We start from the raw sequence: 13,236 nt of genomic DNA on the forward strand, positions 1-13,236 counted from the left end.
CTCAAGGTTACACAGCTAAAAGGTAGCAAAGTCAGGATTTCTGCCCAGGTCTGTGCAACTCCAAAGCTCATTTTCTTTTCTCCTATACAAATGAACTTGTCATGATTGGACCTAAATATATCTTGTTCAAATGTTGAAGGGTGTTCTTCTATTTTGTTATTGGTACTTAGTGAAAAGGTCTGTTTTTACTTCATTCATAATTGTCTAGACAGTGTTCAGAATTTTGGGTGTAGTCACACAGTTGTTCTGTGGATGATATTTTATTACTTTTGATTATCAGTTTTTTCCTGTTAATACAATCATGGTTTTATTAGCATGTTAGTTTGTAGTCTTAGAATGGAAACTTAGGTCCTTCCAATTTTAGTAAACAAATTAGGAAGACGTGTTAGAGAAGACAGCAGATAGAGTGAAAAGAGTAAGGGATTGAGGGTAAAAGATATGTTTAAACCCAGGGTTCAGCCACTTGCTAAGTAACTTTGGGCAAGTTAAATATAATCTATGGTCCTCATTCTACTCCTCAGGGAGTATAGGAGCCTGGTTTAGGTTCATGTTAAATAGTGTATATAGAAGTTCCTTACATACAATAAAATAGTATATAGTAGGTTACTGTTACTTTTCATCTGTATATTTTAATTATAAAAGCTGTTAATTTGATTATATTGTTAATTTTGCAAATTTCTGATTGACCACAAAGTTAAATGTTCCCTGAAATTCATAAGGGGAATGGAAATAGCTACCTTTAGAATCATTACACATTTCAGAGTAGTAGTTATAGTCTTGGAAGCAATAAAGCTTTAAAAATGTTCCCTTTTTCCCCTAAGTATTGAAATAATCTTCCAATTTATGAACCCCCTCTGTATGATACCATACACAGCAGGGTCTCTTAACAGGATCATTTGTCTTACAGGATAGGACAAAAGTAGGTTTACGATTATTCATATGAAAGATAGTACAATAATTAATAAACAATAACACAAGAATAAGGTGTGGTTTCGTGTACTCACAACGATAAACCTACTTTTGCCCACCCTGTATTTCAGGACTTGTATATCTTTTTTTAAAATCAAATCTGGGATCATAAAATTTTATACCCTGACTTCAAAGATATTTTAATATATCCTATTATGTGAATATTTCATGATTTATTTTATTATTTCTCAGTTGCCTCAAGACCTTATAACAGCTGACTTTGCTTTAAAATATTTACTTTGCAGATGGTGGTATTTTTATATTTTTATTTTTTAAAGATTTTTAAATTTATTTTTAGAGAGGGGAAGTGAGGAAGAGAAGGCAAGAAACATCAGTGTGTGTTTGCCTTTTGCATGCCCCCTGCTGGGGACCTGGCCTGCAACCCAGGCCTGCGCCCTGACTGGGAATTGAACCTGCAACCTTTTGGTTCGCAGGCTGGCGCTCAGTCCACTGAGCCACACCAGTCAGGGCATAAATGGTGGCATTTTTAAAAAGTAGTCATCTGGTTTTCAAACATCCATAAAATTTATATGATTTATAATCTTACTATTCTATCTATATGATGGACTTTAAAAAATTTTTACTTCTTTTCTTTAAAAGAACTGCTGCAACCATTGATAGCTTAGCCAGTCGCATCGAGGATCCTCAGATACAGGCTCACTGGTCCAATATTAATGATGTTTATGAATCCAGTGTGAAAGTTTTAATTACATCACAAGGTTATGAACAAATATGCAAGTAAGTAAAAAATTAAGTTATTCCTTTAAATATGTTAAGTTGCTTTTTATGTATTGATGTTTGCTGAGTGATTTCATCAAGATTTGGGGGTTTATTTGCTAAGGCGGCATAACATTCCAATAAATTATATCAACTGTAGAGTGTTTCTAAGAGTGTGAGGTAAGAATGTCTAAAATAGTTTCTATTAGGTAAGTATCACATATTTAAGCTCCTTTATATTAGGTAAGTATCACATATTTAAGCCCATATATTGGGCTGTGGTAAAAAAGGAGCTTCAGCCTGGAGCAGAAAATTGCCATACTTGGTGAGACCTAACTAGTCACAGAGACTTCCCAGCCAGCAAAGCACACCTCGAAATAGTCACCACCCTCAGGAGTAGGGGACTGTAATATATTTATAATGCTCTTTTTTGACCTGAAGGTTTTTATGTACTGTTTCTTAAAAATAAAGAATAATAGATGAGCATGATGTAAAAGATCAAATACAGAAGACAAAAGAGTACACAGTGGCAAGGAAATTAGTCTTGAAACTTCTAGGAACAGACGGTGGAGTGAAGCTAATGGTTTTCTTTCCTTACACCTGAGAAAATAATGAACTGATTTGCGGGGGCAGGGTGGGAGAGTAGGTGCATGCCAACACAAATAAAAAGTTTGGCATGCATTTTTAACTGTTAAGTCTGTGTGATGGGGCCATTGGCTTTCATTATATATACTCTACTTTTGATTGTTTTTCAAATTCTCCATTGTAAAAAGTTAAGAAAGAGCATGATCACAAAGGAGAGGAAAAGAAAAAATTCTCAGCATTGAATTGTTTACATCTAGAACTAAGATCAAACAGCTATGGGAGTATGGTTAGGGGACCCATTGTAAACATCTATAAGAAAGTGATAATGCAGCTTTGACAGAATCAGGAGGGGTGAGGGAGTAGAGGGGAGTAGTAAAATGCTCTTTTCCTCATCTGTTATAGGTGGGGCCATCTTATGCCAATTAAAGTTGAAAGTAATTCAACTTTAGAATTCCCCAGAAGCAAGCACTTAAAAGACTTTCTTACACATCCTGTAGGAAAGTCTATGTGTTTACACACACATATATCCTACCTGCACCCTCTTCCACACAGTATTGTGTGCTTTGTAAAAATTGAAAGATGATTTGCATAACAAAATTCACTGTATTAAAGTATACACTGTTTTAAAGTATATTGCATAACTATCATCACTATCTAATTCCAGAACATTTCCATCACCCCAATAGCAATCATTACTAATTAATGTACTTTTTCTACTTCGTAATATAATATTGGTGATATTCCTTATCATAGAGATCCACCTCATTCTTTTCCATAGCTTTCTTTTGTTCCAGTGTGTACTGAGCCTTTTTCAACCTTCTGTTGATGAACATTTTAGCTGCATGCCAGCAAATTAACTTGTAACTGTGCAAGTATGTCTGGGATAAAATCCCACAAGTGTAACTGCTATGTCCAAAGATGAAGCATTTAAAATTCTAATTGTTACCAAGTTGCTTTTCAAAGTGGTTGCCACAAGTATGCTACCAATAGTGAGAATTCCTCTTCCCTCACACTCTTATTTAAAAAAGAAAGAAATTAAAAACTTTCATTTCATGTATAAGTCTTTTCTTTTGAGCCTTCTGAATATTGTGATTTTCTTTGAAAGAAATGGTAAACTTTAATTTGAAAAAATTACAATTTTATGTAGATAATTGCCAAACTATTATATTTCAAAATATTTACTGTAGAAAAAAGTTGAAAAACAGAGGCACTGTCAAATGTGGAAATATATGCTATATATTCGTTCACTTAGATTATTCAATTTGGGGAAATTTGGGTCTCTTGTGCATGTCATATGCTAAAAATTTGTACATTGGTTTAGAAAAGTGTTGTGATCTGTATGTTATTCATTGGCTGTATTTTGAGTTTCATTGTGTGACCTAAGCCTAGTTAATACTGTCCATAATCTGACTTGCTGATTATTTCAGGAGAGGGCAAAGAGTTAACAAAACCTTCTTCCTTTCTGTATGAGAATTTGACCTTTGGTTAATTCTCTAACTCTAGTTCCCTAGTAATCTGGTAAGGAAAGATGCCATCTGTGTGTTACTGGGCAACATTGCATATGGAAAAAAAAATTAAAATTAATAAAATGGATCTAGACTGGGACAAATTATAAATATGGGAAGGGAATGCCTTTGGGCTTCCATGGATGGGGTGACTTCTAAAATTGGGCCATGTCTCTTGTGAGGACCCTGGAAACTTTGCCTGTGGAGTTGTTACAAGAGAGCGTGGCCCTTGTTAGGTGTGAGTTTCTGAGTCAGAGCAGGTGCTATGTGTACCCTGTGTGGACCACATCTCATTTAGCAAAGTGTGCTGCTGGTGTGCTGACAGCTACCTGTCTTGTGCAGGGGCTGCCACCAAAGAGGAGCAGCTGACACTGGCTGCTGGCAAGCTGCGGCTCCTCTCCTGTGTCCTTCTGAGTGGACTGGTGCTCAGGGTGGCTTCTGGTAGTCCAGTCTGATGGTCTAGTTGAACCTAAGAAAACCCTCCACCCCCTGGAAGCTGGTATAGGTCATCAGAAGCATCTGTTTTTTCTTTGATGTTAAGGTTTAGTGTTTGTGGCATTTATAAGGTAATTTGGAACACTTCTGACTTTTAGTGTGTGTGTCTATACAGGTCCATTCAGCTGCAGTTGAATATTGGTGTTGAGCAGATCCGAGTCGTACACAGAGATGGTAGAGTAATTACACTGTCGCATCAGGAGCAGGAGCTGCAGGATTTCCTTCTGTCTCAGGTACTGGTTGCAGACTACAAGTCTTGTGCCCATTCCTCTCATAACCATTTAAAGGACAAAGTGTCTAAAAAGTAAGGTACAGTAAATTATAAAAAGGAAATCACTGTTTTCTGCCATCTTATTTCTGGAGCATATCTTACAATCTGTTGTTTAGTTGAAAGTGTTGATAAACTGTTCTAGTTTTGTTTCCACTTAGTTTGTGTTTAAGATAAAGATCAGTTCTGAAACTATCAAACTTTATTTCTCATGTTTGCTAAGGTTTGCAGCCACTCCAGGACCACATGATAGTGAAGAAGTATTAACCCCAGAAAACTAGAGAAAGCAAGATCAGGTCAAAACTATAGTGACCATTATTTGTAACATTAAGTGCAATGTTTTAACCATAAGCCATGTGAAAGAGTTCCCCATATTGCGGGACAGCCTGGAACGTGCTGGTTCTAGTCCCGCCTCTACCACAAACTTGCTCTGTGACACTGGACAGCTTTCTAGACTTTTCTTTTAATGAGTATAAAGTAATAGCAGTGTTTGTATTAACTTTGGGGAGTTGTGATGACTCAAGTGAAATACTGACTTACAGGAAAAAGGGTAGGTTTTGAGATGCTAATGTAAGATACTATGTTGTCACATAAAATTCTAAAAAATATTGATGCTCTCCATCCTCGCTTAAAAGCAATAATATTTTACACTGACTTGCTTCTTTGGTGCAAAGTGAATAAAATGCATTTGAGAGGTATGGCAGCTGTTGGTTGATTACGTCTAAAAATGGCCTTGACCAACTTAAGCACACGTGCACAGAGAAATGTATTGGAAGGCTGCTGGGTAGATCCTGGAATCAGTGGAAAGTCTAGAGAGCAAGACTTGCAAATAGATAGGAATCAAAGGAAGCTAGATGGTGAGACCCACAGCCAGGCAATGCCACTATTGCCACCCTGACAGAACTTCCTTCTCCGCTGGTGGCAGAGTGCACTCTAAAATTGCCTGTGTCACAGTCAGGATCTCAACAGGAATCATGTGGCATACTTAGGAGGGTCTGTTTACTAAGGATCTATTTGCAAAGGTGGGGACACAGGAGAACCATCAGGGAAGGTGTGTAATCTGCTGCTAGTAGTAATCATGTAACTAGGCCAACAGGGCCACAGGGGGAGAGGAGAGACAGGCAAATAGGAACCCTAAAGGGGACAGCCATGTAGAACAGACCACCTTCAGAAGACCAGCAGCCTTTTTTCACTGGGTACAACGAGCCTAAACAGCCTCACAGGGAAGGTACCAGGAGAATAAACACCATGACTGTACTCTATTCCTTGCATCCTGCCAGCTCCCATTATGTGAACCCAACCTGAAACCAGGGGACATAGAAAGCTATTAACGTAACCACACAGGTCAGGCTCTCAGGGCAGAGTAGGACAGAGAGGGGATTGGAAGGGTGGACACAAGATACTCAGCATGCCCTGCTACTTTGAATGTTACTCCACATTTAGTGATCCAGATGGGGAATCTCCAGTTAGTGGTCAGGGCTTATACTCAAGTAGACAGGGGAAGCGAGTATTGGCTGTTCTGCAGTGGAAGGGGGGTCCTGCTCCCTCTCCCCAGTAGTCACACAGAGGAGGATTCCTCATACATGAGATAGGTTCCTGAACTAGGCAGCAAAAACCCCACCAAAAGTTCATGATCATGTTAGGTCACTGCAAAGTAAATATCTATGCTGGTTGTCAATAACATTTCCTTTTTCATTCACAGATGTCACAGCATCAGGTGCATGCAGTTCAGCAGCTAGCCAAGGTTATGGGCTGGCAAGTGCTGAGTTTCAGTAATCACGTGGGACTGGGGCCCATAGAGAGCATTGGCAATGCCTCCGCTATAACAGTGGCCTCCCCAAGTGGTGACTATGCTATTTCAGGTACTTTTACTTCTTTGAATGAGAAGAGACCTTTGGCAATGTGGCCTTAAATTAGCTTTAATAGGTCATTGTGCCAAGAGTAATTTATCTCTGCAATAAGTGAGTCATGTAGTAGCTATGCTGAACATTTATCTGATTATTGTTATTATTCAGAGCAACAAATTATTACTTTTCTCCTAGTAGTTATTAAAAAATGTTTGCTTGCAACACATTCCTAGGAGAGCATTTGAAGCTGTCATCAACATTGTTAGTTCTGCAGTTCAAAACCTTTAATGGATAAGAGCTTTTTAAAATGTACTGCTTAAAATTTAAAAAAAATGTACTGCTGCAAATTTAGGAACAATGGTATCTGATCTGAAAGATGGTAAAGGGATGGGTAAAGGAGAAAGGTGCTTTATTAAACACCTTCTATGAGTCAGTCACTTTAATAGGCACTTGCGCATATTGTCTAGTGGAAAATTTTACTTGGAGTGCTTATGGTTTTGAAGTGATCTTTTCTAATACCTGCTCTAAATATTTGGAAGAATGGGCAATTAGAAATTCTTCCACACAGGATCACAGTTTGTGAATCTGCAGTCTTGGTATTGCTAGATTTTTATCAATAAGAATTTAAAAATGCACTATTCTTCCCTGAGTAATAAAGCCTTATTAAAACCCGAATTTCTCAATTCAGAATAATCTTACTTTTATCCTTCCCTGTCCTGATTCTGAACATTTAAGTTTCATTATATATTAAGTATCTTATCAACCAACCCACTGAATGATTGGATTATTAAATACTTTTAGAAAAAAATCAGTTGGTGATTTTCTGAAAATATGTAGGACATTTGACTTTCCTACACCAAAATTTATCTTTCATTTTTATAGTACAAGTTGTTAATTTGTGAATATTTATACACAAATATATATATACATTATATATTACTATATATACATTAGTAAATTACTTTTTATTATACTGAGATCAAAAAGCACTTTCAAGCAGAACTTTCAAGTTGATAACAGACAGGTGTTTGTAGCCATGGTAGAATGAAGTGGGACAATCGCCCCTTGTTGTCTTCTGTGCGGAAGCAACAGTGCTGATATTTTCATTATGCTCCACAGTTCGCAACGGCCCTGAAAGTGGCAGCAAGATTATGGTTCAGTTTCCTCGTAACCAGTGTAAAGACCTTCCAAAAAGTGATGTTTTACAAGATAGCAAATGGAATTATCTTCGTGGGCCATTCAAAGAAGTTCAGTGGAATAAAATGGAAGGTCGAAATTTTGTTTATAAAATGGAACTGCTTATGTCTGCACTTAGCCCTTGTCTACTCTGACTTTTTTCCAGAAGTTTCCAGAAACTTTGACTTGAGGTGTTTGCAAGTCAAATATAAGTAAAAGGAAGTGTAATCTTCCAGAGGATTGTTTTTAAAAAATATTAATTAGCAGATGTTTATGTAGCATTTTGGAACCTTCACTTTATAAGTGACAAGTGCTTTGCAGAAATTTATGTTATAGGGTGTACAGTATGGGAATATGTAAAATAATGCTTTTTTTATGCAGTTAACTCGAAATGTCACTAACTTATGGGGTTTGCATTTCCTTTTTTAAATATTCCTTTGATGTTGATACCAAATAAAACGTTAAAAATTCCAGATACTTTCTGAACTCTTAATAGCCTAAATGAATCATGTCTTTAATTGACTTGTCTCAGACCACAATTTATTTAAAGAAAGATGGCTTAAGAATATTTGAACACTCAGGACCCAGCTTTCATACTAGACGCTTTCCCGGACAACCAAAGGAGCCTACCCCCACCTTCCCTGCCAAAGCTGTTCAAAGGTGCTCTTGTCTTCCTCCTTCTCCTCCTCTAGTTGTCTTCTTTATACATGTGTGTCTTTAACCTCACCAGGTACTGAGAACTTTCTCAGCACCAGCTGAAGAAGAAGGCAGATTGTGTCTTTGGGGCTTCCTGGGATCCCTCTTTGGCCTATCCTCCCACTTGAACGGCTTCATTCCCCTGTGACGGTGCATACTCCTGCCTCGCCTTGCCTCTGGGATTCCCCAGCCTTCACCCAGTGGCCCTGGGTTGCTCCTTTCAGTTCAAGTCTTGTCCTATCTTATGCTACCAGCTTTCTGCTTTTTCCAAGGGAGAATACTAATGGATTAATGGGTTACATTTTGCAAGTAGTATTTTGCATTCTTGGAAATAGTGCCCCAAACCTAAAATGCCCAAGATCCTCCCCCTAAGAGATTTAGGCTTACAGGTCTTTTGGTACAACTATAAATACTATAAACAATACATAGGTAGTAGTTTCTTTATAATATTTTAAAAATATATAAGTAAGGTTTTATTATATTCAAAATAATATATAGGTAAGGCTTTCAAATTTTTTTTAAAAGATTTTATTTATTTATTTTTAGAGAGGGAGGGGAGGGGGGAGAGAGAGAGAGAGAAAGAAACATCAATGTGCAGTTGCTAGGGGTCATGGCCTGCAACCCAGGCATGTACCCTGACTGGGAATCGAACCTGTGACGCTTTGGTTCGCAGCATGCGCTCAATCCACTGAGCTATGCCAGCCAGGGCTTAGGCTTTCAATTTTTAAAAGATACCCTTTTGATAATTTAACATTACTGAAGTTACCTTTAAAAGTCCTTTGTATTTTTCCACTCTTATTCTTTTAAAACAGGGGTGTCAGATGCATTTTCACCAGGGGCCACATCAGCCTCGAGGTCGCCTTCAAAGGGCCAAATGTAATTTTAGGACTGTATAAATGTAACTACTCCTTAATAGTTAAACCAGAGCTCAGTGCTGTTGCCAGGTAGAAACAAGGTGCTGGGCTGGATAAAACAAGGTGGAGGGCTGGATTCGGCCTGCCGTCTTTATGTTTGCCACCTGTGCTTTAAAAGAAAAATGGAGCTCATAAGCTATAAAATGCCATTACACCTTCATGTTTTTGCTAACTCCCTCCCGCTTTCTGATCAAGGTACTGCATCTTTCTATCCACAGAAATTGAAATAATTGGTATGAATCTACAATTATTTTTTAAAAACTCTTTAGTGCTTCATAATTATGGTGGCCCACGGAAGTTGCTTTTGCTGATTTTACTAAGCTCTTCTGTACACTTCTACATGAGGAAGCTTACGTGATTTTGAAAATCTCATACTGTGGTACAGTGAATCTCAAATTCTCACCAAATGACTGGCTTTTTTTAAAAAAGTGGTATGGCTGCACAGTGGAATACTACGCAGCTGTAAAAAAGAAGGAACTTTTTATCTTTTGCAACAGCAAACAGTCCATAGATAAATCTGGAGATCATTATGCTAAGTGAAATAAGCTAGTCAGAGAAAGACAAGTACCATGTGATCTCACTCATACGTTAAATCTAATGAAGAAAATAAACTGATGAACAAAATAAGACCAGAGGCATGGGTACATGGAACCCTTGACAAGTCTAAGAGGGGGAGGAGTGAGGGGGACTGAAGAAATTAGCCAAAGAACATATGTATAGCCCATGGACAGACAACAATGTGGGGAAGGCCAAGGTGTGGGGTGGGCTGGATGGAGGGGGACAAAAGGGAGGAAAATGGGAGATGTCTGTAATAGTGTCAACAATAAAAACCCAGTGCAAAATGAATTACTAGAAAAGTTAGATTTAAAAAAGATAAAACTTCCCTTTTATTATAAAAGACATAAGTCTAAGAAATATAAAAATTTCTGGGTGCTTCTGTTTCCATTATTATCTTGTCGTGAACCAACAAGACCACTTTGAGTAGAACTCGTGAGAATCCGGGCTCAGGCATTAGCGCCTGTTCTTTCAAGTTTGATCTGAGTGGGACACCTGAAGATCACATGGCCTCCATGTGCCTCCTTCTCCCTGACATTTAAAGTCACTGTTTAGTGAATAGCTATTGCCCACCTAAAGAACAGTGGGAATTAAAACAGATGTTGGGGGGGAAGGGCAGCTCAGTTGCTGGCACAGCAACTCTTGTGCCTTACGTTTACATTCTCTGGCTTCATGTTTCACTCTGAATCGCCTGGAATAGGAAGGATGTGCTTTGAAACTTGGGAGACAGTTTGGAAGAAACCAGTGAGTCCCTCACCAAGAATTTAACAGGTTGGCAAAGAGCTATGTTGGAATGTTGGCTGTACTGCTTAGTTGTGTAGGCTTGGCAAGGTTACCCTCTCTGCACCTGTTTTCTTATGTATAAAATAGAGGCAAGGATGCATCTGCTAATCTCAAGGGGGGTTCAAAGGTTTAAGTATGGTTGGGAAGGACATTAAATTCTAAAGTGCTGTGCGACTAACTATAAAGCATTAAGCAACTGTTCTGTAAGTCAGCCAATTAGAAGTTGGAAAAATAGTTAAGACACCAGTTCCATTTTTAATTATCATTAGGAGAAAGGATTTCAGAATATCCTGTGTTGTTCAGATGTACAGATGGTAAAGACAGTGAATGTATTTGTGGGTATGAAGATATTCATTTTTTCCAGGTCACTTTTTAAGCCCTGCTCTGTGGTGGACCTCTTTCATGCTGTCTGTCATTGTCTTTAATTTCTTTACTTTCACTTCCCTACTGCTGTTCTTCATCGATGCCATACATACTTGGGGCTAACTTAAAGTAACTTGAGGATGGGGACTGTTTTCTATGCTTTATTGATATAACAGACAGATCACAACTAAGAAACCCTGTGTCTTTAACGTAGCACCATAAAGCACCTGTTACATCAAGTCAGTGACTAGAGCTGAAACTTGATTCTGAAGTTTGCTGTTCCCTATTTGCAGGTCCACCTCTAAGAGTGTATTCTATAGACATATTTCACTAAGCACAGATTCACAAAGAACTCACATAAGGGTTATCAAGGAGGTATTTAAAAGTGAAAAATTGAGTCCAACCAAAATGACCTTCAGTAAAGAGAATAACTAAATTATAGTAGAGAAGCCCCAGATGCAGGCAGTCATTGAGCTCAAGTGGCTGAGTTTTCCTACTCCCCATATTTTGGCTTCCCTTGCTTAGGGACCGGAAAAACTTCCATGTTATACTGTATTCATTTCCCCATTTACTAACCAGGGAACATTTGTTGTAGAACACTCTATATTTGACTTGAAACTTGATGGATGAGGGAGGAGTTTGAGATACAAAAGTAACATCCAATCTGAAAAAAAATTCCTGATAGTTTAGTGATAATTCAAAGAGATGAGGCCAGTGTCAAAATCTCCCCTTTCACCCAAATCTATTCAAGTTCTCCCAATCCAAGCCCCCTGGGACCAAAGAGGTAGTAATATTTTTTTAAATTATTTTATTGTTGTTCATTTATACTTGTCTGCGTTTACCCCCCACCAATACCCCCCACCCCAGGCAAACCCACCTCCTTCCCTTGCTTCCACCTCCCCCTTGGTTTTATCCATGTGTGTCTTTTATAGTAGTTCCTGAAAACTCTTCCACCTTTCCCCCATTATCCCTTCCCACCTCCCCTCTGGCTACTGTCAGATTGTTCTTAATTTCAATGTCTCTGGTTATATTTTGTTTGCTTTTTTCTTTTGTTGATTAGGTGTCTGTTAAAGGTGAGATCATATGGTATTTGTCCCTCACTGCCTGGCTTATTTCACTTAGCATAATGCTCTCCAGTTGCATCCATGTTGTCGCAAAGGGTAGGAGCTCCTTCTTTCTTTCTGCTGCATAGAATTCCATTGTGTAAATGTACCATAGTTTTTTGATCCACTCATTTACTGATGGGCGCTTAGGTTGCTTCCAGCACTTGGTTATTGTAAATTGTGCTACTATGAACATTGGGGTGCATAGGTTCTTTTGGATTGGTGTTTCAGGGTTCTTAGGATATAATCCTAGCAATGAAATTGCTGGGTCAAAAGGCAGTTCCATTTTTAGCTTTCTGAGGAAATTCCATACTGTTTCCCACAGTGGCTGCAGCAATCTGCATCCCCACCAACAGTGCTAGGGTTCCCTTTCCTCCACACCCTCCCCAGCACTTGTTGGTTGTTGATTTGTTTATGATGGCCATTCTCACCAGTGTGAAGTGATATCTCATTGTGGTTTTAATTTGCATCTCTCTGATGGCTAGTGATGCTGAGCATCTTTTCAGAGGTCTCTGAACCCTCTGTATGTCCTCCTTGGAAAAGTGTCTGTTCAGGCCCTTTGCCCATTTTTTAATTGGGTTGTTTGTCTTCCTGGAGTGGAGTCATGTGAGTTCTGTATATATTTTAGAAATCAAACCCTTGTCCGAGGTATCACTGGCAAATATGTTTTCCCGTACAGTTGGTTCCCTTTTCATTATAATGCTGTTCTCTTTAGCCATGCAGAAGTATTTTTAATGATGAGATCTCAATTGTTTATTCTTTCCTTTATGTCCCTTGCTCTAGGGGACATATCTGTGAAGATATTGCTGCGTGGGATGTTTTGAGATTTTCCTGCCTATGTTCTCCTCTAGGACTTTAATGGTGTCACAACTTATATTTAAATCATTTATCCACCTTAAATTTATTTTTGTGTATGGTGTTAGTTGGTGATCAATTTTCATTTTTTTGCATATAGCTGTCCAGCTGTCCTACCTCCATTTGTTGAAGAGGCTATTTTTACTCCATTTTATGCTTCTTTCCCCTTTATCAAATATTAATTGACCATAGAGACTTGGATTTATTTCTGGGCTCTCTATTCTGTTCCATTGGTCTATGTGTCTGTTCTTATACCAGTACCAGGCTGTTTTGATTATGGTGGCCTTGTAATACAGTTTGATATCAGGTATTGTTATCCCTCCTACTCTGTTCTTTTTCAAAATTGTTGCAGCTATTCAGGGTCATTTATGGTCCCATATAAACTTCTGAAATGTTTGTTCTATA

General features: G+C 38.3%; 1 protein-coding gene across 3 annotated transcripts in view; it reads left to right on the forward strand.

The window, feature by feature from the left end:
- MED17 (mediator complex subunit 17) overlaps nt 1–13,236 on the forward strand; it is a 35,332-nt gene that overhangs the window by 11,966 nt on the left and 10,130 nt on the right. For 2 of the 3 annotated variants that reach the window (XM_045818114.1, XM_045818113.1), the window contains exons 9-12: nt 1,570–1,707; nt 4,387–4,504; nt 6,242–6,401; nt 7,506–7,655. In XM_045818114.1, coding sequence (XP_045674070.1) covers nt 1,570–1,707; nt 4,387–4,504; nt 6,242–6,401; nt 7,506–7,655 — 566 coding nt within the window. Of the gene's footprint in view, nt 1–1,569; nt 1,708–4,386; nt 4,505–6,241; nt 6,402–7,505; nt 8,058–13,236 lie in introns of those variants that run through there. The other variant, XM_045818115.1, reaches the window with a different exon arrangement.

Source organism: Phyllostomus hastatus, unplaced genomic scaffold (genome assembly GCF_019186645.2).
Source record: "Phyllostomus hastatus isolate PE091 unplaced genomic scaffold, TTU_PhHast_1.1 phas_scaffold_317, whole genome shotgun sequence".
Classification (NCBI taxonomy): Eukaryota; Metazoa; Chordata; class Mammalia; order Chiroptera; family Phyllostomidae; genus Phyllostomus; species Phyllostomus hastatus.